General features: G+C 42.1%; 1 protein-coding gene across 1 annotated transcript in view; it reads right to left on the bottom strand.

Annotated features, from left to right (window-relative positions):
- Positions 1-3,322: 3,322 nt before the first annotated feature.
- The window catches only part of LOC126481953 (gustatory and odorant receptor 24), a 73,624-nt gene continuing 57,690 nt past the window's right edge, over positions 3,323-19,256 (bottom strand). Inside the window, exon 3 of the mRNA XM_050105912.1 lies at positions 3,323-3,619. Coding sequence (XP_049961869.1) covers positions 3,323-3,619 — 297 coding nt within the window. The remainder of the gene's footprint in view (positions 3,620-19,256) is intronic.

Below are 19,256 nucleotides of genomic sequence, written 5' to 3'. Positions count from 1 at the left end.
TTCACCCTTTATAGTTTTTGCTTTGGTGTGCAATAAAGTAACTACGCGATAACGTAACTTCAATATAAAGAAATGATTGTACTCAGTTATTTAGCACACCGAAGTGTTGCATGTAATAAGTCTGTGTCAAAATTTTTACAATTTAAAAGCTTGTAAGAAGATCTGTGATAAAAAGAATTAACCATTATCTGTTTAAAAGACAATTTCGTACAACACGTAAAAATTACACTACACACAGACAATATGCAATGAAGAGCCAAACGTACACATGATTAATATCGGGTAGGGCCCCGGCGAGCAAGCAGAAGTGCCGCAGCACGACGTGGCAGGGACTCGACTCATGTCTGAAGATGTGCTGGAGGGAACTGACATCACAAATCCTGCAGGGCTGTCCATAAATCCGTAAGAATACGAGGGGGTGGAGACCTCTTCTGAACAGCACGTTCGAAGGCACCCCAGATAAGCTCAATAATGTTCATGTCTGGGCAGTTTGGTGGCCAGCGGAAGTGTTTAATTTAAGAAGAGTGATCCTGGAGCCACTCTGTAGGAATTCTGGACGTGTAGAGTGTCGCATTGTCCTGCTGGAACTGCCGAAGTCCGTCGGAATACACAATGGATGCAGGTGATCGGACAGGATGCTTACGAACGTGTCACCCGTAGGGGCGTATCTAGACGTATCAGGGTACCCATATCACTCCAACTGCACACGCCCCACACCGTTACAGAGCCTCCACCAGCTTGAAAAGGCCCCTGCTGACATGCAGTGTGTCGTGCAGCCACCAAGGGTACACGAGTGGGACGTCTGCCCCGAAAGCCCATGTCCATGATGTCGCGTTAAATGGTTCGCACGGTGACGCTTGTTGATGACCCAGTATTGAAATCTGCACCAATTTGCGGAATGGTTGCATTCTATCACGTTGAATGATTCTCTTCAATCGTCGTTGGTCCCGTTCTGGCAGGATCGTTTTCCGGCCGCAACGATGTCGGAGATTTGATGTTTTACCTGATTCCTGATATTCACGGTACACTCATGAAATGGTCGCACGGAAAGATCCGCACTTCCTCGGAGGTGCTCGTGCGGCGACTATAATGCCGCGTTCAAACTCACTTAAATCTTGATAACCTGCCACGTAGCAGCGGTAATCTATCTAACAACTGTCCGAGACACTTGTCTTATACAAGGTGGTCCATTGATCATGACAGGGCCAAATATCTCACGAAATAAGCGTGAAACTAAAAAACTACGAAGAACGAAACTTGTCTAGCTTAAAGGGGTAAACCAGATGGCGCTATGGTTGGCCCGCTAGATGACGCTGCCATAGGTCAAACGGTTATCAACTGCAGCTTTTTTTTTTTTTTAAATAGGATCCCCCATATTTTATTACATATTCGTGTAGTACGTAAAGAAATATGAATGTTTTAGTTGCACCACTTTTTCGCTTTGTGACAGATGGCGCTGTAATAGTCACAAACATATGGCTCACAATTGTAGACGAACAGTTGGTAACAGTTTGGTTTTTTAAATTAAAATACAAAACGTAGGTACATTTGAACATCTTATTTCGGTTGTTCCAATGTGATACATGTACCTTTGTGAACTTATAATTTCTGAGAACGCATGCTGTTACACCGTGATTACCTGTAAATACATTAATGGGATAAATGCTCAAAAGGATGTCCGTCAACCTTGGGAATACGAGTAACAACAATCCTCTCAACAGCGAGTAGTTCGCCTTCCGTAATGTTCGCACATGCATTGAGAATGCGCTGACGCATGTTGTCAGGCGTTGTCGGTGTATCACGATAGCAAATATTCTTCAACTTTCCCCACAGAAAGAAATCCGGGGACATCAGATCCGGTGAACGTGCGGGTCATGGTATGGTGCTTCGACAACCAATCCACCTGTCATGAAATATGTTATTCAATACCGCTTCAACCGCACGCGAGCTGTGTGCCGGACATTCATCACGTTGGAAGTACATCGCCATTCTATCATGCAGTGAAACATTTTTTAGTAATACCGGTAGAACATTACGTAGGAAATCAGCATACATTGCACCATTTGGAATGCCATCGATAAAATGGCGGCCAATTATCCTTCCTTCCATAATGCCGTACCATACATTAACCCGCCAAGGTCGCTGATGTTCCACTTGTCGCAGTCATCGTTGATTTTCCGTTGCCCAATAGTGCATATTATGTCGGTTTACGTTACCGCTGTTGGTGAATGACGCTTTGTCGCTAAGTAGAACGCGTGGAAAAAAATCTGTCATCATCAAGTAATTTCTCTTGTACCCTGCGACAGAACTGTACACGACGTTCAAAGTCGTCGCCATGCAATTCCTGGCCCATAGAAATACGGTACGGGTGCAATCGATGTTGATGTAGCATTCTCAACACCGACGTTTTTGAGATTCGCGATTCTCGCGCAATTTGTCTGCTACTGACGTGCGGATTAGCCGCGACAGCAGCTAAAACACCTACTTGGGCATAATCATTTGTTGCAGGTCGTGGTTGACGTTTCACACGTGGCTCAACACTTCCTGTTTCCTTAAATAACGTAACTATCCGGCGAACGGTCCGGACACTTGGATGATGTCATCCAGGACACCGAGCAGCATACATAGCACACGCCCGTTGGTCATTTTGATCACAATAGCCATACATCAACACGATATCGACCTTTTCCGCAATTGGTAAACGGTCCATTTTAACACGGGAAATGTATCACGAAGCAAATACCGTCCGCACTGGCGGAATGTTACGTGATACCACGTACTTATATGTTCGTGACTATTACAGCGCCATCTATCACAAAGCGAAAAAAGTGGTCCAACTAAAACATCCATATTTCTTTACGTATTTCACGAATGTGTAATAAAAATGGGGGTTCGCATTTAAGAACAGTTGATATCCGTTTGACCTACGGCAACGGCATCTAGCGGGCCAACCATAACGCCATCTGGTTTCCCCGTTCAAGCTAGACAAGTTTCGTTCTTTGTAGTTTTTTCGTTTGACGCTTATTTCGTGAGATATTTGGCCCGGTCACGATCAATGGACCACTCTGTATAGGCGTTGCGGACCGCAGAGCCGTAATTTGCCTATTTACATATCTCTGTATTTGAATACGCATGCCTATACCAGTTTCTTTGGCGCTTCAGTGTGTATTTATATCAAGTTACACTATACGGTACATATGTTCCGTCTCGGGGTAATGTGGTGGCGACATTATGGGCATCCAGCCACCTCTTAAATTAACCATATCGACATTACTCCGATTATAGACAAATGCAGAAGAAAAAGAAGAAGAAGCGAGATGCATTAAGCTGAACGTACCGTTGCAATCACAGTGTAGCCGGCATTGTAGACCATGGCCAAGTAGGTGACGGTGCACACACCGTAGCCGCCGAGTCCGCCCATGAGGAGGCCCATGTCAGGCTTATCGAACATGATGATGAAGCCGTAGGCGTCCATGAGGAAGACGATGGAGAAGGTGATGGTGGCGACGAGGTGCGCGGCGGAGAGTGCCTGCGCCGTGGCCGTGCAGAGCCGCGACAGGCGCAACCACAGCGCCTCCAGCGCGCGCAGACTCACCGCGCCCCTCTTCCGGCGCAGCGTCTGCGAACAGTGCGGGCTGCAGCTGGTGGCTCACACCTGTCGTTCACAGTCAGTGTACGAAGAGCGATCGTGAAAAATAAAGCTACGAGGGACATTCCATAAATAAAGACACAAATCGATGTAGAATTTAAACAAGTTGTAGTAGAACTTTTGCAGTTTATAACGGATCTCTTACGTTGGGATAAATTTATTTTATTTTTTGTTAGATGTTTTCGTTAAATAGCTGAATAAATTGTAATTAGGAATGATTTAATTAAGCAGAGTAGAGAAGATAATGTGAAAGAGATGTTCATTGGGTGGACATTGTCGTAATGTAACGTCATTGCGTTGTTCAGTTGTTAAAACAAGTCCTTTGTGTTCCGTTCTGCTGTTCGGTGGTGCGCGTATCTGAAAGGAATTAATTCTGGGACGAGAATAAACTTTCACATAATAGTTACGATTCGATGTTCCGACAAAAGGCGTTAACGTCAGTGTTAATTTTAATTGTGGGCGACAGGTTTAGTTTTGACAGATACGTGAAAACGGACGTAACTAAAGTTGTTCGCATATCATCCCTGAACGTGACTTTTTATTTAATTAACGATTGCGGGCTCATTAAAAGCTATTATCTCATGATTAGGATCAATCCCTCTTTCCTCCTAGATAGTGATCATTTATTAACATTTATGTCATAAGAAAAAGGATTATTAATAAAAGTGATGTTAAATGACAATTACGTGTTATTCCGTTAGTGTAGAACCGACGTAATATCTCTGAAATGACACTGATATATGTGTTAAATACTAAACTGAGATAGGAAGTAAATTGAAATTAGTGAACATTTGATACTGAGACTATAGAAGCAGAAGCGCTTAAGGTTTCTCTTCTCTAAAATGACAAAATAGGTACGAACTTTAACTCAATAGTCGACATTATGTATTGCAAAGACATTGGCATTTCATACTTATTTTGACGACGCGCTGTTAAATGTAGGGACGTTGAGTCTCTGTACGAGTAATAAAATTAAATCTAAAAACATAATTAATAACGGCGAACTCCGCTTTAACAAACTGTATTGAGTGTCGTCATCGGGCAATAACTGCTCAACCCTGGAGACTTGTGTGGTGAAATTAGAAGTCGGGCATGTAAAACAAACTTAAAAATCCATTCAAGCTACAGTGGAGTTGGCACAACACGACGTGGACATTTATAACTTTCATTGTAAGTAGGTCATTTCATTTTGGTTTTTGCTTGTTATCGATGTGCACGTCAGGGGGTGAACAAGTTTCATTACTGTTAAACAATCTCTGGTCTTGTCGTGACACAGTCTTTGGCTCTGCGCAGTCTGTTGCATTCTTAGTTGAAGTGTGGTAGCTGACGGCTGTATTCAGTGGTGCTGTGTTGACTTGTGGTGGTGTTTGGTAGATGAAGAAAGATGTATTATAAAGACAAGAAAAGATGAACATGTTCGTGAACCGTAAATTTACTTTTAAAATAATTTTTTAAGGAATTTACTTTATTTACTAGCGATTCATCAAGAACAATAACACATTTAACCAAACTAGGTGAGCGTGGAAGTAGTTGCCAGGAAGTAACTGATGGAAAATGAAATTACTTTTAACAAATGTGAATTTTATTCTTAAAAGCTTTTTCAAAACAGATTTAAAATTATAAGCAGAAAAGCACCCTCGAAATATCAAGTTACAGTTTTATTTAGAGGCAGAAGAACAATATTAACAGTAGGAGCCTTCGGGCTGAGAAGCTTGCCTGCTCCCTTTCAACACGGCCGCAGTCATGACCGCTCACAACAACCTCTGAAAGAGTACACTGGTGCAAATCTGCAACACACCAGATTACTTTTAACTAAAAATTTTTTAACAACTCACACAAACACATAAACTATGCACCCCCAAAATAAGATGGAATTGGTACAACACTCAAATTATTTGCCACCGAAAGAGCAATTTGTTTTTTTCTTTTTTTAAGGACTCTTACGGTAGAAGGGTGGCAACCAAATAACCTAAAATGACTATTTACGTAAAACCCATAAAATGCAGACTTACATAAAATGTACAACATGCTCTGCATTACACATATACCACCTCGCAAGATGATAGGCAAGATAAAAATATATTTCAAGAATTCGGCTTTTAAGCAATAAATTCGTTAACACTGAATCCGACAAACATTACAGAGGCAGCTATTACCGTATAGCAGTTTGACAGGGGGGAGGGGTTACTAAACAACCCGAACCGCAGGTTGCTCTAAACCTCCCCAATTCCACAAGGGAAAAACGGACCACCCAATTCACAAATAACCGCCTTCCCGCGGGTGGGCAAACGTAGAAGAATGGTGGGACGACCCCAAAACAAAGCGGCTGGTGACCTCACCAAGAAAACAAGTAGAATTTAACAAGTAAATGAAACAACATATCTCCAATCACTTAACTTCTAATAAACTGCGATTTCTGGCGAAGACCTGGTGCAGAACCCCCAACGCTCTCCCGAACCGTCCGCTGCCAGCCGCTTCAACGGACGCAGGAAGGCGTCGCAGCTCGCCCCGGCCAGCCCGATGTCGTGCTTCCGCTCCTGTTGCTCCCGTGTGAACCGCGAAGCCACTACCCATTTTTATACGGCGCTGCCCACTGAACTGACGTGACGTGGGGACCTCACACGCGCCGATGCTCAAGGCGGACAAGTAATCTCGTGTCTCAGTGCGCGACCGACCAACCGACCGATCCAACCGCCAATGACCGTTGCCCGAGAAACTCGAGCAGACTGGCGGCGTAACGCGCAGACTCAGATGCAGGAACTCAGCCCCGACCGGGCGACCACTAGCTGAGTTCTGTTACTGGCGGAGTGGCAAGACTCTCATTTTCTGGCTTTAAGGTTTGATCCAAACGACAGACAGACACTAACTGCCGCACAAATGCAAATGAGAGACAGACCAGCAACTGGTGACGCGTGACTTCGCTTTCCACCAGAGGGAGACACCAAAGCTGCGATTACCACAGCGGCGCCACCGCCAGAAACGGAGTGCGACAGCTTCACACAACGCGCTGCGGCACGTTCTTCAAAGCAGCAGTTTTTTACCACGGCTCAGTTCAGACTTATATATTGGAAGGCGAAAAGGAATTTCGAATAATGCTGTTATTTTTGAACAGAAGAAGTTTGAGGTAAGACTGCAGCATTGCGAAGTTAGGAATGACTATTTTCAGCTACTTAACTTGCTCAGAGCTAGGAGAAATACTAGTGCACTTCCCTGAGTCATGCATTAACATATTAAATGGTTAAGCTGTTTGGTCTAGCGGTAGCGTCTTTGATAACGTCAGGCCGCTGCTTAAAATTTGATTAATAATCAGCATTGGCGGCCAATGGTCTTGTCAGAGAGGGCGGAGGAGCGGACAGAGGTTCAGGGCACTCTCTTGTCCTAAGGGTGGGAAACTGCCCCTAAAGGCGGAAGAATCAGTAATGATCAACGGCATGAGGATGCAGAAGGCAATGGAAACAACTGCATTAAAGACACGTAACGTCTATCCACAGCCTGTAATTGAAGACGTGTCATGATGGTCTCTCCATTGGCAAAAGTTTCCGCAATAGTCCGCTATTCGGATCTCTGGGAGGGAACTGCCAAGGGAGAGGTTACCATGAGAAAAAAGCTGAATTATCAACGGAAAAATAACGTCCTACGAGTCGGGGCGTGGAATGTCAGAAGCTTGAACGTAGTAGGGGAACTAGAAAACCTGAAAAGGGAAAGGCAAAGGCTCAATATAGATATAGTAGGAGTCAGTGAAGTGAAGTGGAAAGAAGACAAGGATTTCTGGTCAGATGAATGTAGGGTAATATCAACCGCAGCAGAAAATGGTATAACGGGAGTAGGATTCGTTATGAATAGGAAGGTAGGGCAGAGGGTGTGTTACTGTGAACAGTTCAGTGACCGGGTTGTTCTAATCAGAATCGACAGCAGACCAACACCGACAACGATAGTTCAGGTATAAATGCCGACGTCTCAAGCTGAAGATGAACAGATAAAGTGTATGAGGATATTGAAAGGGTAATGCAGTATGTAAAGGGGGACGAAAATCTAATAGTCATGGGCGACTGGAATGCAGTTGTAGGGGAAGGAGTAGAAGAAAAGGTTACAGGAGAATATGGGCTTGGGACAAGGAATGAAAGAGGAGAAAGACTAATTGAGTTCTGTAACAAGATTCATCTAGTAATAGCGAATACTCTGTTCAGGAATCACAAGAGGAGGAGGTATACTTGGAAAAGGCCGAGTGATACGGGAAGATTGCAGTTAGATTCCACCATCGTCAGACAGAGATTCCGAAATCAGATACTGGATTGTAAGGTGTACCCAGGAGCAGACATAGGCTGAATTTTAAGAAATTAGTCAGGAAGAATCAATATGCAAAGAAGTGGAATATGGAAGTACTAAGGAATGACGAGTTATGCTTTAAGTTCTCTATGGCTATAGATACAGCAGTAAGAAATAGCTCAATAGGCAGTACAGTTGAAGAGAAATAGATAAATATAATAAGGGCGATCACAGAAGTTGGGAAGAAAAATATAGGTACAAAGAAGATAACTGCGAAGAAACCATGGGTAAAAGAAAAAATACTTCAATTGATCGATGAAAGGAAGTACAAAAACGTTCCGGGAAACTCTAGAATACAGAAATACAAGTCGCTGAGGAGTGAAATAAATAGGAAGTGCAGGGAAGCTAAGATGAAATGGCTGCAGGAAAAATGTGAAGACATTAAAAAAGAAGTGATTGTCGGAAGGACAGACTCAGCATACAGTTAAGTCAAAACAACCTTCGGCGACATTAAAAGTAATGGTGATAAAATTAAGAGGCAACGGGAATTCCACTGTTAAATGCAGAGGAGAGAGCAGATAAGTGGAAGATTTGTCTGATGTGATAGAAGAAGAAACAAGAATCGATTGAGAAGAGATAGGGGATCCAGTATTAGTATCAGAATTTAAAAGAGTTTTGGAGGACTTAAAATCAAATAAGGCAGAAGGGATAGATAAAATTCCATCAGAATTTCTAAAATCATTCGAGGAAGTGGCAACAAAACGACTATTCACGTTGTGTGTAGAATGTGCGAATATGGCTACATACTATCTGACTGTCGGAAAAGCATCATCCACACAATTCCAAAGACGGCAAGAGCTGATAAGTGCGAGAATTATCGCACAATCAGCTTAACAGCTCATGCATCCAAGTTGCTTACAAGAATAATATACAGAAGAACGGAAAAGAAAATTGAGGATGCACTAGATGACGATCAGTTTGGCTTTAGGAAAGGTAAAAGCACGAAAGAGGCAATTCTGACGTTGCGGTTAACAATAGAAGCACGACTAAAGAAAAATCAAGACACTTTCATAGGATTTGCGAGCTGGAAAAAGCGCTCGACAGTGTAAAATGGTACAAGATGTTCGAAAATCTGAGAAAAGTAGGGGTAACCTATAGGGAGAGACCGGCCATACAACAGCCAAGAGGGAATAATAAGAGTGGACGACGAAGAACGAAGAGCTCGTATTAATAAGGGTGTAAGACAAGGATGTAGTCTTTCGCCCCTACTGTTCAATCTGTACATGGAGGAAACAATGATGGAAATAAAAAGAAGGTTTAGGAGTGAAATTAAAATTCAAGGTGGAAGGATATCACTAATACTACTCGCTGATGACATTGCTATCCTGAATGAAAGTGAAGAAGAATTACATGATCTGCTAAATGGAATGAACAGTCTAGTGAGTACAGAGTATGGATTGAGAATAAATCAAAGAAGGACGTTGGTAATGAGAAGTAACAGAAATGAGAACAGCGAGATACAAAACATCAGAATTTATGATCACGAAGGAGATGAAGCTAAGGAATTCTGCTATTGGGCAATAAAATAACTAATGACGGGCGGAGCAAGGAGGACATCAAAAGCAGACTAGCGACGGCAAAAAGCGCATTCCTGACCAAGAGAAGTCTACTAATCATATCGGCGTTAATTTCAGGAATCTACGTCTGAAGTATAGCATTGTATGGTAATAAAATATGGATTGTGGGAAAACCGGAACACAAGCGCATCGAAGCATTTGGAATGTGGTGTTACAGACGAATGTTGAAAATTAGGTAGACTGATAAGGTAAGGAACGAGGAGCTTCTGCTCAGTATCGGAGAGGAAAGGAATATATGGAAAACACTGATAAGGAGAAGGGACTGGATGACAAGTCATCTGCTAAGAGGGAGCTGTAGAGGGTAAAAACTGTAGAGGAAGACAGGGATTAGAATACATCCAGCAAATAATTGAGGAGGTAGGTTGCAAGTGCTACTATGAGCTGAAGAGGTTAGCAGAGAAGACGACTTTGTGGGGGGCCGCATCAAACCAGTCAGAAGACTGACGACATAAAAAAAATTCTGTTAACACTGTATCCTTTTACAATCACTGTTCACTTTGTTAAGCATAGTATCGTTCAGACCAATCTTATGTGTGAAGATCAAGCGAAGTTTTACTCTGTCGTTTTGAATACATTATTTTAAAATGATTGTCTTGGAATATCATTTCATAGGCACAGTTACTCTCCCTACCCCACTGTTTATAATTATGCATTACTGTATGCAACAGTTTGAATATGTATTTAGAAACAGAAATATACCTTAGCCGTTGCCTGCTTCCTTTTTGCTGATGTGCTTTCGAGAAATCTGCAACAATGTTCTCAACACACAGAATAAGTGGAAATTTTGATTGGGACCGGATGACTGTTTTATTCCAGTTGCGCATTTAATATAAAGACAAAGTTTGATTCAGATCAATTACAATTCAGTTCAAATTACTTTCTGTTTAGTCAAAGGTTAGAATACGAGTTCTAGTTGGATAACAGTTTGTGGGGACATAGTTTTTGTAATACGTAGATTTCTACAGAGTGGGAGGTAAAGTAGGTTTACATTTCGCACATAAAGACATATAGTTGGGAAGTTACATCATGATTTAAGAATGGTATCACTGGGATGAGCTGATAAAAGCTGACAAATAAAGAACGTATTGTTTATAACCTCAGTAGACTTCCGCTCTACGAAAACTACATAAATGACGTAGGGAATGGTAGGGTTACCGGCAGTATTCGCAGCATTGGTAGGGACAGAATCTCACAGTAAATGAATGTGTAAGACAGAATATGAGAACCAACGATTTCTCTTTGTCTTTTTTTCACTTAATTAGAACATCACATCATTCAATGTTAGTCCGTGGTGTATTTTATATATTTATAGAATATAAACTGCGTTTTATGAATAGTAAACATTGGCTCCGAGCTTTTATGGAATCCTAGCAATTAATTTTGAAGCAAGTACAGTTTACAAAGATAAACATATGAAATACAATTATCGTTGTTATTTTGTACTGAATACAACGTTCTTCATCTTGTTCAAAGGCAAAATTTCCTGTTATTATTGATAAATGCGAAAGCTATTTATGAATAACAGAAACGTGTTCTATGTGTCGAAGCTATTTTGATATATTTTTGTTTTTCGTTTCTTTACTTTACTTTTTCCTTGGGGAATTTGCGTTTCTTAGCGCTATGTGTTAAATGTGTATTCTTTTCTATATTTCTACTACAACAGCCCTCCGTTTCATATTTTAAATCCACAATTTTCGTTTAAAACCTGAATTAAACATTGACAATTTCAGTTTTGCTATAAATAAAGTTTAATCTTAAGTAACAGATAGGAGGATAACTATGTAGAACAAAAATGTTAAAAATGTCCCGTAGGTTAGATGGCCCATTATACGTCCTCGCTCAGTTTCTAGCCAGTTTACCGCTTCCGGTTGTTAGGGGAATCTAGCTGCACACTGTCTGGATACGTAAAGAAGGGCATCGTTATGAGGTAACGCGCAATAGATAAGCAACACACTAACATACAGGTAAAACATGACCTTAACTGACCAAAGCTGCTAGGAAAACTACCGTAATCTACGCTTACTTATGGTAGTCTACGTTAGGCTACGGTAGATTTGCAACTCTAAACCTTGAAAGGGTACAGTACCGCCCGACATTGAAAATAGGTACAACATTCTTCGTTATTCTTGTCAGAACGACATATTTTTTGTAATAATAACTCAATTTCACTTAATACACCGACCCGGATAGCAGTGTAGGAAGGAATGACAAATTATTTATTTAATTGATCACATGTGCACTCCCACAAAATAAATCCCTACATCCAATTGGGTGAGATCTGCGAAATGTATGAATGTATGGTCGTCTGCTAACCACAGATAGTGAATGTGCAATATATGATCATCTTTGAAACGGTCCTTTGGTCACCTTTGGCGGAACCAAAGAGATGAAATTTACCTCAGCTCTGAGCGCCTGAAATGTGGCTGACCAATGGGTAGCATGGTCTTCCCCCACCTCGACAGAGGTGCGAGATGACCTGAAGAACGGCCATGTTTCAGCACTCTGACGCTGGATCTTGTGTTGGTAAGACCTGTCTTAGGCGTGTTCCGTAAAGACAAAAGAGTGGAGACATGGTATGCATGTGAAATACTTAAGAGTAGTTTCGAATAATAATTTCTCTATTTCAGGAACTTTTGTGGGGAGAATTAAATGTCAGGCAGGTAATATTAAGGGGATCGTAGTAATTTTCGGAAGTGACCAACGGTCACAATGAAACCACGTGTAGCAATAAGTTAAAATACTTCCGGATGCTAAAGTTAAGCTGAATTACTGGCGTGTGTACTATAAGTTGGAAATATTTAAGAAATGGCGTGTGCAGGACTTGAAATTGGAGACGAGTACTTCCACGTGGTGAGTACTGTATGAGTCTCAATCTGTGTGTGAGACAAAGGATAAAGAGAAGTACTCGTCCATGGTATCAGTTGAGGACTCGCATGTGTGTCGAATATCTTCTTAATATTACTTTGCATGTTATGTTTCCGTGTGACGCTTGATTCAAACTATAATACTCTGAGAGAGAAGCAAGGTGAGTCAGCCGTCTATCCAGCAACGCCACTTGGCTTGCATTGCACATGAAGATGTGCATATATCCTCCAGAGTTCGTAGTAGGAAAGGAAAGTTACGAAGTGGGGCAGTGTCGTGTGAAACTGGGATGAATATGAATTGAAGTGGGAAAGCAGAAATTGACGTGATTATAACGTTGTGACTAGTCTTGGTGCTGTATTGTATGTTACCAGTGTGGTGTATTTCATGTAATTTAAGTATGTGTGGTTTGCATGGGAGAGTAGCAAGATAGGTACAGAGGCAGTGGTTTATGCGTGTTCCTTTTTGTGCCGCTCGGTCTGGAGGAAAGTTTCGTGATGATGGTTGTGAAAGTCGAAGTGTGAGATATAACAAAAGATCCACCATCCTATCCAGTAAGTGCACTGTAGCGTTAAATAATTACGAGACCATAAGATAGAGAATCACCAATGTAAAGCCATGCCCTCTGGGCGGAGTTTCTCATGTGTTATTGTTTTAGAAAAATGTAATGGTGTGTTTAGGTTATAGAATTTATCAGAATAAAAAAGATAGTGAAAAGAAAAGATTGGTGGCCTTTTCCTTCGAATAGTATGTTGTCATGATATCCAGAATTTATAATGTGTGCGCCATTCATATTCAGTGCGATGGCCACGTGTTGATCAAAGCCGTTAAATAAGAAAGAAAACGTGGTATTACCAGTTCGTAGTGAACAGTCAGAGTTGCGTAAATTACTAATAGTCAGTTGTGCGTTTCCGTTTCCGTTGCGTAGTATTCAAACAGGAGAATAACTTGTAACTTAATTGTGAGTACTAGAGTTCATGTTACTCGATAAATAAGAATGAGTCCACTCGCTTGGCAGACCACTCATCTTGCAGGCCTGACTGCTTGATGCCACAGTATGAGCAAGGCATGTGGGTGCCTCTCAACCTCAGTATTGCATTTAACTATGGCGTGTCCGCTTGAAGTTTCCACCTTAGCTGAACAACGTTCAGTCGTCCGTTTCTTGCTTTCTGAAGCTGAAATACGGGCTAAAATCATTTCCCGAATGATTTTACAGTATGGTGAATGTTGTATGAAGGGCGGAATTTTTTGTAAGTGGGTAGAACAGTTCAAGAACAGTCGCGCCTCACTGACAGATGAGCAGCGAGCTGAAGTGTCAACTGCCCGGCTTGAAACCCGCAATGACGACATTAGTCGTGAAAAAATGACGTTTTACAGTGTTTCAAAAGTAGTTGCAGTAAGTGTTAGCGCAGTTCATAACATTACCAATAACAAACTCAAGTACAGCAAAAGCAAGGGTGAGTTCCGAAAGAGCTAACGAAACAACACAAGGAAACTATACTCAAAGTGGGTACAGAGTCCAGAGCATAAAGCATGCATTGGAAGCACACCAGCTCTCTTGCCCGAAAGAAATTCAGAACACAAGTATCAGCGGGGAGACCCAAGTTGACGTTTTTCGTGATCATTTGGAATATCAGCGTACAATAAACAGTGCCTACTACTTAGACATAATGATGGACAATGTAAAGCCAACAGTGAGAGAAACACGTGGTGGCTCTCAAAGAAAAGGCGTGATTCTGCTACATGACAGCGCTTGCCCTCACACCGCTCAGCTGTTGAAGAAACTATTGTAAAAAGAAGTCGTGAGGCACTACTTCATCCTCCTTATAGTCCAGATTTGACTCCCTCGGACGTTCATCAGTTTGGTCCACTCAAGGAGGCATTACGTGCAAAAAAATCCAGCAACAACGAGGAGGTCAAAGAAGTGGCTGAAACATCAAGGCAAAGACTTCTTTGCATCAAGTACAAAAAAAACTAGTTCGTTGTTGACACAAATGTATTAACACTGGTAGGGATTGAGGAGAAGTAGTAGTATCATTTTGTGAAAATACAGTTTTTCTCTACATCAATTTGTCCCTTTAATTATTCAATGTCACGCGTACGTAGCTAATTTTTTATGCATCTTGAAAATTTCCCGGTCTACTGAATACTCGAGGAAATGAGCGTTTGGCGTCATTGGCCGGGAGCAGGTATTATTACATTCGACGCCACATTGGGCGACCTGCACGCCGGATGGGGATAAAATAATGATGCAGACAGCACAACATCCAGTCCCTGAAAGGAGAAAATCCCCAACCCAGCCGGGAATCGAACCCGGGCGCGTAGGACGGCAATCCGTCATGTTGACCAGATTTTTTTTATCTCATTTTGTTCCCTTTATCTACTCGGGGCGGACGTCGTAAGACATTCGTTTAAGTTCGTTGTTAATCGATAAACTCAGTTTTTTATTACAGAGGGCAATTAAACCCTCTGACCGAACACGCTGAGCTACCGTGCCGGCGTCCACTCAGCTATCGGGACGTACACTGACGATGATGTTTCGGAAGTGCAGCCCGTCGTCCGTTACTACCATGCACGATATTTCATCACAGAATCTTCAATTTAACCCTCAAAGACTGATATCGGCTACCTTCGTCGACGTGGGTCGTTTGAGACAATAAAGGAACGTACTTGAGGCGTGTTTTTTTCTTTTCCTTATTTTATGTGAACAATGCAGCTAGATGAATCCACTGAATCCACTGAATGGAGAATATGCAGAGAACGACCTAACATCATCTCCAAATTTCATAGTTGTAGATGGATTTTTTTTTCGAGGTGGTGATTAAAACTTTTTGACTAAGCATCGTATAACATGTGTTTTAAATTATGATAATGAGGCATGTACTTTTCATGTCCACATCTATTGTGTATTTGTGGAGGAGTTGGTCAGCAGATCCACTTAAGTGGCGCGTAGCTGCGAGTTTCTGATTGGTGCGGTCCCTTCAGAGGTTTTCAATGACGTAAGCCGTATTTGGGCATTGGAAGAAATCAGTGGTAACAGGTGAAAATTTGTGCCGGGCCGGGACACGAAACCGCGCCGACTTCCTCGCTGCTCTGTCACAACCGACTGGCTGCCTCACACACACCACCAGACGGAAATATAGCGGTCACACCAAAGATGGTACAGCAGTACCGGTATCGATAAGCGCTGCTGCTGCCACTGACAGAAGCAAGTCAGCAACTTGTTATGGTAATAGCTCAGGGAGCAATAAGATGCCACTCGATTGTGAGAAAATGCCAAAGAAGAAACGCGAGCCAGACATCGCTCAAGTGCGATAGATCAAATCTCCGTCCGGCCATACCGATTTAAATTTTTCGTCATTTTCCTAAATCCAGGCATATACTGAGATGATTCCTTTGAGAAGGGCGCAGCCAGTTTCCTTCCCCATCCTTTCGTATTCCCAGATTTCGTCTCTAAAGACTCCGCTGCCGACGGGATGCTAAACCCTAACCTTTCTTCCTTCAGGTATTAGCGCTGCAGCTGACTACCAAATTGGAGGCCGTCCGTGACAAACGGATGACGTGGTCAACTTGGTCAACTGAATAGAGTGCAGCCAGTTAATAATGGATCCGGTTAGCTGAGCGAGTGGGGGGGGGGGGGGGGGGAGGGAAATCGGAACAGCTGACCTACGGTGCTATCATAACGGACGATGAGGAAACGGACGAGCCAGTCATTAAAGTGGTTGTGAGAGGGAACCCCTAGCATTTTAATTTGAATTAGTAATGAGTGAAGCAGAAGAGGCGGACAGGGGCCATCGAGTGTTCAATCGTATGAAATGAGCGGAAAGAATCAGTCGTGAGTTTCAAAGCGCTATCAGCCGTCCAGTTAGGGAGCTAAAAAGAATGGTCAAGCATCTCCTCATAAGCCAGACATTTCTGAAGTCAGCGCTAAGCGATGACTGAGTTACTGTAAGAGCGTCGCCACTCGTCGGTGCATGACTGGAAACGAGTGATTTGGAGTGATTTATCACGACATACCCTGTGCCAGTTACCAGGTGTAGAAGTATGAAACGGGGGTTTCCCTGCAGATGGTGCTAGCTGTCAGTGTGAGACCGCGTCTGCAGCGCCATCTGGTTCCCGTAACGACTGAGGACGAATGTCAACACACAGTAACCCAAGTTCCATACACCGGTATGTGTTTCAAACCTGTAGACATGTCGAGTTTTATGCCTACGAACTACGATTTGCGGAAAGCATTGGTTTTGTGTTATCTTTTGAAGAAAACAGCTGCAGAATCGCATCGACTACTTGTCAAAGCTTTCGGCGAACATGCTCGTGGGAAAACACAGTGTTTCGAGTGGTTCCAAAATTTCAAAAGTGCTCATTTTGGCGTGAGAAACGATATGCGCGGGAAACGACCGAAGAAGTTCGAAGACAACGAATTGCAGTTGTTATTGGATAAAGATGATACCCAAACTCAACAGAAACTCGCGAGACAACTGAATGTGACGCACAAAGACATTTCTCGTCGGTTGAAAGCTATGGCAAAGGTGCAGAAAGTGGGAAAATGGGTTCCGCGAGAACTGAATGAAAGACAACAAGCAAATCGAAAGACCACTTGTGAAATGCTGCTCGCCAGATAAAAAAGAAAGTTGTCACAGATAATGAAAAACTGATATATTTTGAGAATCGTAAGCATCGTAAATCATGAGTAAATCCACTGCAAGACCAAATCGCTTTGGCGAGAAGACAACGCTCTGTGTTTGGTGGGATAAGAAGGGTGTCATCTATTATGAGCTCCTAAAAACTGGTGAAATCGTTAACACTGACGGCTACTATCAGCAAACGATCGATTTAAATCGAGCATTAGGTGAAAAACGACCGAAATGTAGGAAAAGGCAACACAAATTCGTATTGCTCCATGATAACGTCCCATCACACACACCAAAACGGGTCTGGAAAACGATCGAGGCGTTCAGTTGGGAAATACTAGGGCATGTGGATTATTCTCCTTACTTGGCTTCGTCCGATTGTCATTTATTTGCATCACTGCGACACGCTCTCGCTGGGTAATTCGTATGAAAATGTACGAAAATGGCTCTCTGACTGGTTCGCTTCAAAAGAAGAACTGGTTTTTTGGCGTGGCATTCATAGCCAGCCAGAGAGATGGGAGAAATGAATAAATAGCAAAGGAGATTATTTTGAATAAAATATTGTTTATCAGTTTCAAACAACAGACATGTAATTACTGCAACCAAATTCCGGTTTCATACGTCTACACCTGGTAACGCCTGGAGAACGTTACCTACCATCATGTTTAGTGTCAACAGTGAAGTGCTCAAGAGGTGGTGTTACGAGTAGGGCAGTGTTCTTTTTGGTAAGTAAGCAGATGTTAAATCCGGAAGGATATGAACATATTTAACAGCATTGTGTGCCGCGAACTTTAGAGGAACATTTCGGAACGATGCTTGTTTGTATCAACATGACGGTGCGTCCTTTCATAAAGCAGCATCTGTAAGGCAATACTTTGTGGCCAACAACATTCCTAAAATGGACTGCCCTGCACAAAGTCCAGACCTGAACCGGAAGAAACACCTTTGGGATGAGCTAGAACGTCGACACCAGCGTCCAAATCACTACTTTCTCTGGCTTCGGCTGTTGAGTAAGAATGGTCTGCCATTCCTCCACAGATTCAGACACCTCACTGAAAGTGTCCCTAGCAAAGCTCAAGCCTTCATAAAGGCGAAGGGTGAACACACCTTATATAAATGTCCACCAACAGCTGCCCAGAAATAGTTTATTCGGGGGAACATGAATGGGAATGTTTGAACAAAGAGGAAGCATTTTTGTGAAACTTTTTTCCGTAAATTTAGAGAACCGCTATTCGAGGGAGTTTGTGCCACTGATGTCACTGTCACACATCTCACCTTGAGATGATAAGAATAAGCTATTAGGGCGCATACTGGAGCACAGGAACAATAACGTTTCACTCACTCACTACGTGAATGAAACAGGGCAGAATATTACCAATGTTATTTTCAAATACGCTCTGCCACACACTGTATAGAGGCTTTTGGGGTACGTACATGCAGATGAGGACTTGGAATGAGATACAGATTTAGGCTTCTATTGCAAGAAGTGGATGTACATTTGGTACCAAAAAAAATTCTCTTCACGAAATGCGAAAGCAGATAGAAGTTGCATGAGCCACAACCTCCAGAAGTGACATTTTTACTTTATGGTGTGCCGATGTTTAAACAGATCTCAATTCCGCATTACATAGGGGTGTCCGGAGACTATTGGTCAGATAGCGTATGTTCGGCTTTCCGAAAATTTCATTCTGGTGCATCATACATTAAATTTATATTTTCAAGTTCCCATAATGAGTAATCTCCATCATCGACAACGAACGATTGCATGCCGTTTGTCATTTATTTTTTATTTTATTCGCGGCCATTTTCAAATGAGTTGCCAGCTGGTTACTGAAACTGGTCGTATTTTTACACTGTGAAGTTGTACATGTACAGAATGTGAAACTTACTTGATATTTCTTATTTGTAGTAAGAATTAATACTGTTCAGTTTTAAATGCTTGTAGACTTAAAAGTAATTAAAAATTAAAATCTTAAAATTAATGATTTATTAGTAGAAAATCAGAATTTAGGAATATAGGAAAAAGTTTATGACGTATTTTCACTGAATGGCATATTATAAATTCGGAAAAGAATTATAAATTAAGAATATTCTTGCATTTGAGGAGAAGAAACAAAAAAAGTAGGAATGTACATAGATTTACATTAGTGATCCCAGCACCTAGCTATATCGAGTGTCAGAGATCGGCAAATCATCGAGGCTGCCACCTTC

Source organism: Schistocerca serialis, chromosome 5 (genome assembly GCF_023864345.2).
Source record: "Schistocerca serialis cubense isolate TAMUIC-IGC-003099 chromosome 5, iqSchSeri2.2, whole genome shotgun sequence".
Lineage (NCBI taxonomy): Eukaryota > Metazoa > Arthropoda > Insecta > Orthoptera > Acrididae > Schistocerca > Schistocerca serialis.
This window is presented reverse-complemented; position numbering and strand designations above follow the sequence as displayed.